Genomic DNA, 11,641 nt, shown 5'->3' with positions numbered 1-11,641 from the left:
GACATTACTGTAACTACTGTACCTGAATCTGGTAACAAGGTGACTGACTGATGGGGAAAGAGGGGATGGAGAGCGGAGGTGGACACTTTGAAAGTGTATACTGTAGGCTGATTTTGAAGGTAATTTGGTTATTTTAGTGTGTGCTGCCCGGGTGCTGGACGTGTGTGTGTGCATGCATGTGTGTGTGTGCGAGTCACTGTTCATTTGGTCTTTCTCTGGGCTATGAGTGGCTGACTGCTGCCTCCTCCTTCTGAATGGAGCAACAGTACATAGGGTATTATGGCTAAAATGCCTCATCTCTCTGCTCACCTGAAGACATGTACTGTAATGGACACATTACTGTCGTCACTGGCCGCCATCGTCAGCTTAGTGGGGGCAGAGATGGGAGTGATATGACAGAGAGTAGACATTTGGTTATAATGAACGTACCTCACTACCTCAACATCTTTGGTATTTGGTCATTTATTAGGATCCCCATTAGCTGTTGCGGAAGCAGCAGCTACTCTTCCTGGGGTCCACCCAAAAAATGAAACATGACATAATACACAACATTAATAGACAAGAAAAGCTCAAGGACAGAACTACATCAATTTAACAATGGCACACATCGCCTGCATATCAATACATACACACAAACTATCTAGGTCAAGTAGGGGAGAGGCATTGTGCCATGAGGTGTTGCTTTATCTGTTTTTTTCATTTGAGCAATATGAGTTCATGCAATAATGGCTCTATATAATACTGTACGCTTTCTAGAATTTGTTCTGGATTTGGGCACTGTGAAAAGACCCCTGGTGCCATGTCTGGCGGGGTAAGTGTGTGTGTCAGAGCGGTGTGTAAGTTGACTATGCAAACAATTTGGAATTTTCAACACATGAAGATATTATAAAAAGAAGAAGTGATTTAGTCAGTCTCTCCTCAACTCATAGCCAAGAGACACTGGCATATATAGTATTTACAGTTGAAGTCTGAAGTTTTCCTACACTTAGGTTGGAGTCATTAAAACTCATTTTTCAACCACTCCACAAATTTCTTGTTAACAAACTATAGGTTTGGCCAGTCGGTTAGGACATCTACTTTGTGCATGACACAAATCATTTTTCCAACAATTGTTTACAGACAGATAATTTCACTTATAATTCACTGTATCACAATTCCAGTGGGTCAGAAGTTTACGAATACTAAGTTGACTGTGCCTTTAAACAGCTTGGACAATTCCAGAAAATTATGTCAGGGCTTTAGAAGCTTCTGATAGGCTAATTGACATCATTTGAGTCAATTGGAGGTGTACCTGTGGATGTATGTCAAGGCCTACCTTCAAACTCATTGCCTCTTTGCTTGACATCATGGGAAAATCAAAAGAAATCAGCCAAGACCTCAGATAAAAAATGGTGGACCTCCACAAGTCTGGTTCATCCTTGGGAGCAATTTTCAAAGGCCTGAAGGTACCATGTTCATCTGTACAAACAATAGTACGCAAGTATAAACACCATGGGACCACACAGCCATCATACCGCTCAGGAAGGAGACACATTCTGTCTCCTAGAGATGAACACACTTTGGTGCAAAGAGTGCAAATCATCCCAGAACAACAGCAAAGGACCTTGTGAGGATGCTGGAGGAAACAGGTACAAAAGTATCTATATCCACAGTAAAACGAGTCCTATATCGAAATAAGCTGAAAGGCCGCTCCGCAAGGAAGAAGCCACTGCTCCAAAACCACCATTAAAAAAAGCTAGACTATGGTTTGCAACTGCACATGGGGACAAAGATTGTACTTTTTGGAGAAATGTCCTCTAGTCTGATGAAACAAAAATAGAACTGTTTGGCCATAATGACCATCGTTATGTTTGGAGGAAAAAGGGGGAGGCTTGCAAGCCAAAGAACACCATCCCAACCGTGAAGCACGGGGGTGGCAGCATCATGTGGGGTGCTTTGCTGCAGGAGGGACTGGTGCTCTTCACAAAATAGATGGCATCATGAGGGAGAAAAATTATGTGGATATATTGAAGCAACATCTCAAGACATCAGTCAGGAAGTTAAAGCTTGGTTGAAAATGGGTCTTCCAAATGGACAATGACCCCATGCATACTTCCAAAGTTGTGGCAAAATAGCTTATGGACAACAAAGTCAAGGTATTGGAGTGGCCATCACAAATCCCTGACCTCAACCCTATAGAAAATTTGTGAGCAGAACTGAAAAAGTGTGTGCGAGCAAGGAGGCCTACAAACCTGACTCAGTTACACCAGCTCTGTCAGGAGGAATGGGCCAAAATTCACCCAACTTATTGAGGGAAGGCTACCTGACATATTTGACCCAAGTTAAACAATTTAAAGGCAATGCTACCAAATACTAATTGAGTGTATGTAAACTTCTGACCCAATGGGAATGTGATGAAAGAAATAAAAGCTGAAATAAATCATTCTCTCTACTATTATTCTGACATTTCACATTCTTAAAATAAAGTGGTGATCTTAACTGACCTAAAACAGGGATTTTTTACTAGGATTAAATGTCAACAATTGTGAAAAACTGAGTTTAAATGTATTTGACTAAGGTGTATGTAAACTTCCGACTTCAACTGTATATTAGCCCTCTGATTACAATGAAGAGCAAGACATGCCGCTCTGTTCTGGGCCAGCTGCAGCTTAACTAGGTCTTTCTTTGCAGCACTCGACCACAAGACCAGACAATAGTAAAGATAAGATAAAATTAGAGCCTGCAGAACTTGCTTTTTGCAGTGCGATGTCATAAAAGCAGAGCATCTTTTTATTACAGACAGGCCTCTCTCCATCTTTACAACCATTGAATCTATATGTTTTGACCATGACAGTTTACAATCTAAGGTAATGCCAAGTAACTTGTTCAACAGCCACACCATTCATTACCAGATTCAGCTGAGGTCTATGTTCAGGACGTTTATTACTGGCTACCCATTCCAAAACAGACTAACTCTTTGTTAAGGTTTCAGTGACTTCATTAGCTGTGGTTGATGATGTGTATATGGTTGAATCATCAGAATACATGGACACACACATGCTTTGTTTAATGACAGTGGCAAGTTATTGGTAAACATAGAAAAGAGTAGAGGGCCTAGAGAGCTGCCCTGCGGTACACCCCACTTTGCATGTTTGAAATTAGAGAAGCTTCCATTAAAAATAAAACCCTCTGAGTTCTATTAGATAGATAGCTCTGAATCCACAATATGGCAGATGTTGAAAAGCCATTCTCAACAACAGGTTAGGGTCAATAATGTCTAAGGTTGCTCTGAAATATAACAGTATAGCTCCCACAATCTTCTTATTATCAATTTCTTTCAACCAGTCAACAGGCATTTGTGTCAGTGCAGTACATGTTGAGTGCCCTTCTCTATAAGCATGCTGAAAGTCTGTTGTTAATTTGTTTTACGGAGAAATAGGATTGTATTTGGTCAAAGACAAAACACATTTTTCCAACAGTTTGCAAAGAGCTGGCAGTAAGCTGATATGTCTGCTGTTACATTTGACATTTTAGTCATTTAGCAGACGCTCTTATCCAGAGCGACTTACAGTAGTGAATGCATACATTTCATACATTTAATTTAATGCATTTTTTTGTACTGGCCCCCCGTGGGAATCAAACCCACAACCCTGGCATTGCACACACCATGCTCTACCAACTGAGCCACAAGGAAGACCAGTAAAGGCCGCTTTACCACTCTTGGGTAGCAGAATGACTTTGGCTTCCCTCCAGGACAAAGACTTTGCTCTAGTCTCAGATTAAAGATATGACAGATAGGAGTGGCTATAGAGTCAGCTACAATCCTCAGTAGCTTTCCATATAAGTTGTCAATGCCATGAAGTTTGTCATTATTGACAAAATTAAAACTTTTAAAACTTTTCTTTCATTATTCATTTTTTTATGCTTGAATACGATGGCTCACTGTTCGTTGTTGGCATTTCCTGCCTCAGTTTGCCCACTTTGCCAATGAAGTAATCATTCAAATAGTTGGCAACATCAAATGGTTTTGTGATGAATAAGCCATCTGATTCGATGAAAGATGGAGATGAATTTGTCTTTCTGCCCATCATTTCATTTAAAGTACCCAAAGGTTTTTTTTTCTCCATTATTCTTTATATCATTGATCTTGGCTTCATAATACAATTTATTCTTTTTTTTTAGTTTAGTCGCATAATTTCTCAATTTGGGGTAAGTCAGCCAGTCAGATGTGCAGCCAGACTTATTAGCCACTCCTTTTGCCCCATCTCTTTCAACCATACCGTTTTTCAATTCCTCATCAATCCATGGAGCCTTAACATTTCTAACACTCAGTTTCTTAACAGGTGCATGTTTAACAATAATTGGAAGAGGCAATTTCATAAATTCATCAAGTGCAGCATCTGGATGCTCCTCATTAATCGCATTACACCATTAAATATTTTCTACATCATCCACATAAAAGTCACAGCAAAATATTTTGTATGATCTCTTATACACTATTTTAGGCCTAGCTGTTGGAACTTTGGCACTCCTGGATATAGCCACTATATTGTGATCACTGTATCCAATGGGTATGGATACAGCTTTTGATAAAGTTCTACAGTATTAGTAAAAATGTGATCAATACATGTGGATGATCTTGTTCCTGTAGTGTTTGTAAATACCCTGGTAAATTGATTAATAACCTGAACCAGATTACAGGCACTGGTTACAGTGAAAAGCTTCCTCTTGAGTGGACAGCTTGATGAAAACCAGTCAATTATTCAGGTCCCCAAGAAAGTAGACCTCTCTGTTTACATCACATACACTATCAAGCATTTCACACATTATTTTGATACCCACTGTTAGCACTTAGTGGCCTACAGCAACACTGCAAAAGAAGAGGCTTTAGATGTGCCAAGAGAACCTGCAACCACAACGCTTCAATAACACTTGCATAAGACATTCTATAAGCGTTACAGGGATATGGCTCTGAATATATATACAGCAACACCTCCCCCATAAGCATTCCTGTCTCTTCTGTAGATGTTATGTCCTTGTATTGCTACTGCTGTGTCATCAAATTAATTACGTAAGTGAGTCTCAGAAATGGCTAATATAGGAATGTTATCTGATGTTAGCAAGTTATTGATTTCATAAACCTTATTTCTAAGGCTACATGTATTAATATGGGCTATTTTGAGCCCTTTCCTGGGTAGCATATTAGAGACATAATATGGAAAAGAGCAAACAAAGCAAGAGACAAATATATACATTCAGCAGTCCATTAATCAGTTGGTGTGTGTGTGTGCTGCAGGGTTGAAGCTATGATTCAGGCTTGGCTCTCTCATCCCTTCCAGGCTTTTGGGAGGGAGGGTGGACAATGACCCTGTCATAAGCAGATGTAAGCAATGTCCCCACGCGCTCTGGCAGCTTTTATGGCTGGGATAAGTTCTTTCCTCTTCTGGCGCACAGCTTCCGGATAGTTCTAGTTGAGGAAGATATACATTCCTCTGAAGTTCTTGGCTCTCCTGAACAGCTACCTTGTCCTTGAATCTCAGGATCTTGACCACTATCGGCCTGGGCCTGTCACCTGGGCTGGTGGTGGGTTTTCCAGATCTGTGAGCGTGCTCTGCCTCAATCTTCCTGTGGTCCATCTTCAGTTTCTCCGAGATCACTTTGTCCTCAGACTCCGTCCAGGTCTCATGTGGAGATTCTGCAGTTCCGTCCACAGCCATGTTGTTCTGCCTTGAATGTCCCTCAAGATAATCAGATTTTTTCCGTCATTGTTGTCATGGATTCACATACAGAACTAATGTCCTCTCTCAATGACATACAGAATGCAGTCATATTTCCGTTCTCATGTTTAAAGTCATCGAGCTGACCCTGGGAGAACTGCCAACTGTTCTTCAGGTCCTGGATCTCTCCGGTCAGGTCCTCCATTCTTTTATTAGTTGACTCCACCAGTATTTGGACAAAATACTTGAAGCTATTTTCTTATTGTTGTGACAACTGCTTGTAGAACTCTTTTTGTTTGTTAAAAGATCCTTCCCCTGTGATAGAGAGACACCACTGTCCTCAAAGGTACTCCCGCCCGCTTTGGTCTTTGTCATGGTAGCAACACAGGTTACGCTGTAACTCCTCGCAGTTCCAGACAGGGCAGGTTGCAGGGAAGATTGAAAACAACAAACAGCAGAGATCTAGACAGCCACAAGCCGCGGTCCCAGCTACAATGGCTAACAGCGTCACGTGCTGCGTTCAAGCCCTCAAGAAAACCCAGCTATTTTGATAGGCTAGCTGCTACGCCAAGCAGCTCCTCAGACCCTGGGTTGGCAGGATCACTGGACAGAGGGCAGCGGTCCAAGCAACTGATGCCAACCGCGTCGCAGAATCTAAACTCAAAAAGGAACTAGCTACTAAGAAACTTTTAAATAGACTTTCAAAACTTTCCAAAACAACAAACCGAGCTCTCCCTCATTCTGCGTTCAACAGGAAGTGAATATACAAATGCTAGACAGTGGAATTGGTGGAGGGTGTTATGATCTTCCAATAGGGTAAACCAGATTTGGAGCCATCATATAAATGGGATAAATGAAGCAGAAAATCTGCTGAGGTGACGAGTCCTACACTCCAACATGTGTGTCTATGTACCTGCAAATGGTGAGAGGTTGATCTTTAATGAGATCTGACTAGGACCCGTGCCAAGTGTAGAGAAGTGTTGAAAAAATGAATATGCACATTAATCTTCCTGTTACACAAAAACATGCTATAGAAATATAGATAGCGATCACCACAGGGTGAAAGCTCAGATTGGATCTAATTGATCTGACGAAGTTAACAAATCAGACAGTTATGCATCCCTTGTTACATGTGCATGGAATGTGCTGCTTCACATGCACATGTACAGAGACACACACACACACACTCAGTCTCAATAGGATACACACTCACGGTCTCAATACAATACACACTCACGGTCTCAATACAATACACACTCACGGTCTCAATACGATACACACTCACGGTCTCAATACGATACACACTCAGTCTCAATACGATACACACTCCGGTCTCAATACGATACACACTCACGGTCTCAATACGATACACACTCACGGTCTCAATACGATACACACTCACGGTCTCAATACGATACACACTCACGGTCTCAATACGATACACACTCACGGTCTCAATACGATACACACTCACGGTCTCACTACGATACACACTCACTCAGTCTCAATACGGTACACACTCACTCAGTCTCAATACGATACACACTCACTCAGTCTCAATACGATACACACTCACTCAGTCTCAATACGGTGCACACTCACTCAGTCTCAATACGATGCACACTCACTCAGTCTCAATACGATGCACACTCACTCAGTCTCAATACGATGCACACTCACGGTCTCAATACGGTACACACAGTCTAAATACGATACAAATTTCTCAGATGAGCAAATCCCGTCTGGCTGAGGAGGACATTACCAGTTATCATCACTCTGGTTGTGTCTCTTGTCATGCAGCACCAGACCCCAGTGTCAACTCACCTCGTTGGTAAACAGAACTGTTGTTGTCGCCAAAAAGAGCCACACAAAGCCATGCCTGTACTCACTACCCACCCCACCTCCGCCCTATCGAGCCCTGTACCCCCTCCTTCCTCTGCCCTCAGTAGGGTTTGTGACCCACCCTTCAGCCCCTCTTCTCTGTCCACACCCAATCTACCAATGGGCATCCGCCCCCAATCCCCAAGAAATAGGTGTGTGTGTGTGTGTGTGTGTGTGTGTGTGTGTGTGTGTGTGTGTGTCCTCACTGTGCCCTGCTGTTATCCTGGTGGGGCAGGATGGGGGTGATTAGGGAAACCCAATCTGGTGGGAGCAGTTTGGTAGTGAGGGATGAATGGAGGGAAGAAGAGAGTAGGGAACAGAGATGAATAGAAAGGAAAGTGTTTCACCTCATCCACTGAGCCACTCAGACAGAAGGGGAGTGTTTGGGATGGAATACTGTATACTGCTACAATGCAGTTCAACCAAGGTGCATGAACAAACTGGATCTTGCAAGCACCTGGATGGGGATGTGATGGGATTGTGTTGGGGTAGGGTTCAATGTGTTTTGTGGAGTGTTTAAGTCTAGATTTAGCTAAAAATTCATGTGTATAAAACATTCCCTTTGGTCAACATTTTGACCACATTTGAGTGTAAAGACATCAAGACCTGGTTTGTGCATCCACACACCAAAAGAAGTATAATCACTCAATGTGGGATTCGCTGTTTGGTTAGAACCACAAGAAAACAAAACCTCTTTTGATAAACTGACTGAATGAACTCCTCCTCAGTCAGTATACACACACACACACACACACATAAATATATTTGAGTGAAGAAGAGAAAGATGCAGATCAGCACAACATCTATGGCTTGTGTGTTTCTTATACATAGGAACATCAGCTCAAGACTCACTCAAACTGCACTTGTTGTCGCTCCAGATTTCAGCTCCGCCCCGAAACTGATGTCACGCAGGTGAATCCACCAGTTCAGGTGAGTCTCTGAGAGCGCTCAGAGCACATCAGTTCTAGTCAGCGGTAAATCAGTGGACTGCGTCTCACCCTAGACGGTCTCTCCCTGGAGCTCTGTTGGATCTGACTATGGCAGAGTGAACCAAGCAGAAGAAGTGGGGGTACATGGAGCCTCCCTGACACTCAGGAGAGAAAAGGAGACGAAGGCAGGTTGATGTGTTGTTCTGTTCTCTGTCAGCTGACTTCTTTTTCTCTATTTGTTTCATTAGATGGAACATTTTAAAAACTTTGGAGATGTGTTATTTAAAATGTATTTTTGTTATCACATGATGGAAGTATTGTGGGCTTGCACAAGGTCTTGAATTTACCTATCATAATAATAATAGATGTATTTTATATAGCACTTTTTATTACACATTGAATCTCAAAGTCACTTTAAAAACAACTTATGAAGTGAATATAAAAAATAACACTAACTTATTGACATTTTATTATTATAACATGTAAACCCCATTGATGTGAATATTGGGTGTCTTCGAGAGGTGAATGTAACGTGCAGTTATAGTGCAGTTATAAAAACTTAGTACGGCTATATAGCGCAGCTGTACACTCTTAGGGGGAACCTAAAAGGGTTCTTCAACTGTCCCCATAGGAGAAACCTTTGTAGAACCCTTTTTGGTACTAGGTAGAACCCTTTTGGTTCCAGGTAGAACCCTTTTCGCTTCCATGAAGAACCCTTTCCAGGGTCGTGTTGTATGACGGCTTCCACCCTTTCCAGGGTTCTACATGGAACCCAAAAGGATTTGACCTGGAACCAAAAAGGGTTCTACCTGGAACCAAAAAGGGTTCTCCTATGGGGAAAGGCAAAGAACCCCTTTTTTCTAAGAGTGTAGTACATTAGAAATGTTGGCTGGATCAATAGTTCATGACAGCATTGGCACTGGTCTAGCCAAGCAACTGTATTCAGTTCTCTCTCTCTGTCTCTCTCTCCTCCTCCTCTCATCTCTATCTTCCTCCTCTCATCTCATTCTCCTCCCTCTCTATTTATTTTTTTTAACCTCAACTTTCACCCCCCTTCTCCTCTCCCTAGAGTAGAGTGGATTGTTCCTGGGCAGCAGAGGAACAATGAGCCTGGGGACCCTGTACCTAATGTTTTCTTATCTCCTCCTTCCTCTCTCTTCCCTCCAACTCTCCCTACTTCGATCCAGCCCTCACCCCCTCTCTCCTCTGGTCTCTCTCCAGGGTAGAGGTGTGTGTTCTGGGCCAGAGGAGCAGGAGAGATGACCTGGGGGACCCTGTACGCCCAGCTGGCTGGTGTGAACCGCCACTCCACCAGCCTGGGGAAGGTGTGGCTGTCTGTCCTCTTCATCTTCCGGGTCACCGTGCTGGTCCTGGCGGCCGAAAGCGTCTGGGGGGACGAACAGAGCGACTTTGTCTGCAACACCCTGCAGCCGGGCTGCGAGAACGTCTGCTACGACCACTTCTTCCCCGTGTCCCACATCAGGCTCTGGTGTCTGCAGCTTGTCTTCGTCTCCACACCCGCTCTCCTCGTCGCCATGTACGTGGCCTACCGTCATCACGGCGACAAACGCCAGATCCTGCAGCAGGGTTCAGTCGGGGGGCGTTGCCGCAGCGACAAGGCCCAGGTGGCCCAGGAGGCTGAGCTAGAGAGCCTGAGGAGGCGGAGGCTGCCAATCGCCGGGCCGCTGTGGTGGACGTACGCCTGTAGTCTGGTCTTCCGCCTGCTGTTCGAGGGAGGCTTCATGTACGTACTGTGTTAGCTCACTGAGCAAAGCCTAACAAATCTTTATTTCAGGCAGACAAGTTACTTGAGTGTAGCTCAATGAACCACCTCCATTACATACAAACGCTTAAGAATAAGATGTAGATGCACTTCCTCAAGATTCATGATATCACCATGTACAAATGTAGGATCTTAATTTGATCACCCTGTTGCAGAAGAATGTTCCCGCAATGCAGGAAATGTCAATCTTGTAGTGTATTTGAGGTTTAAAAGTCTTCTGAAGTTTGTAATTTCCACTTTGAAATGTCAGACATGATTTTCCCTTTACGAAAAATATATCAACGCTTACAAAAATGTCCATAATTATAATCCACATAATAATTCACATTTCCTGTTGCTGTAGGATTATTTACCCACTGTAGCAAACTGGCTCAAATAAAGATGCTACATCTGTAGTTCTAAGCCTTTATCTTCACCTTCGTTCTCCAGGTATGCTCTATACGTGTTGTACGACGGCTTCCAGATGCCCAGGCTGGTCCAGTGTGACCAGTGGCCCTGTCCCAATGTGGTGGACTGCTTTGTCTCCCGCCCCACAGAAAAAACTGTCTTCACCGTTTTCATGGCCGCCTCCTCCTGCGTCTGTATGGCACTCAACATGGCCGAACTGGCCTACCTGGTCGCCAAGGCTATCGCTCGGTGCCCGTCATCGCGGCGCAGAGGGGGGAAACAGAAAGAGAAGGGTTCAAACTGTTCCTCAACCTCTTCCAAAGACAAGACTCTGCAGCAGAACAAGAAGAATGAGAAGTTGTTGTCGTCCTCTTCGTCAGGGTCCACCTGCAGCAAGGCGGTGTGAGGACGGGGGAGCTATAGACATAGCGTACATATGCACACACAGACGTGCAAAACATAAGTAGCCTACACACACAAACACACCGAATCATAAATATGTGTAAACACTGTGTAGTCCACTCCAGACATGCACAGAAGATCTCCTTTCCCGCTTCAGTCACTGGAGTCACTACGCCATCTAGTGGACAATATTCACACATGGCCACTGACCCTTCACAGACAGACAGACAGACAGACAGACAGACAGACAGACAGACAGACAGACAGACAGACAGACAGACAGACAGACAGACAGACAGACAGACAGACAGACAGACAGACAGACAGACAGACAGACAGACAGACAGACAGACAGACAGACAGACAGACAGACAGACAGACAGACAGACAGACAGACAGGAATTGTGATGTTGGTAATGAAGAGATAATATTGTAAATACACTGACAATGGCATTCGCAGAATCACAGTAGAGTACTATGAGTAAAGGCTTATGCAATGACCTACAGAGGATGTGTGTGTTTTAAAAAGTTGTGAAATAAAAATATTAGATATTTGATATACT

At 43.4% G+C, this 11,641-nt stretch overlaps 1 protein-coding gene across 1 annotated transcript; it reads left to right on the top strand.

The window, feature by feature from the left end:
- Positions 1–9,722: 9,722 nt before the first annotated feature.
- On the top strand, positions 9,723–11,294 carry LOC106575531 (gap junction beta-2 protein). The gene is made up of 2 exons (XM_014152084.2): positions 9,723–10,250; positions 10,719–11,294. The coding sequence occupies exons 1-2, from the start codon at positions 9,766–9,768 to the stop codon at positions 11,080–11,082; spliced, it is 849 nt and encodes a 282-aa protein (XP_014007559.2). The 5' UTR covers positions 9,723–9,765; the 3' UTR covers positions 11,083–11,294.
- Positions 11,295–11,641: the final 347 nt, after the last annotated feature.

Source organism: Salmo salar, chromosome ssa17, assembly GCF_905237065.1.
Source record: "Salmo salar chromosome ssa17, Ssal_v3.1, whole genome shotgun sequence".
Lineage (NCBI taxonomy): Eukaryota > Metazoa > Chordata > Actinopteri > Salmoniformes > Salmonidae > Salmo > Salmo salar.
This window is presented reverse-complemented; position numbering and strand designations above follow the sequence as displayed.

Bases quoted from the DNA above. Each gene is read 5' to 3' on its own strand.
- LOC106575531 (XM_014152084.2), top strand. From the start codon at position 9,766: ATGACCTGGGGGACCCTGTACGCCCAGCTGGCTGGTGTGAACCGCCAC. The intron at 10,251-10,718 runs GTACGTACTGTG...TTCGTTCTCCAG, and splicing joins CTGTTCGAGGGAGGCTTCAT to GTATGCTCTATACGTGTTGT.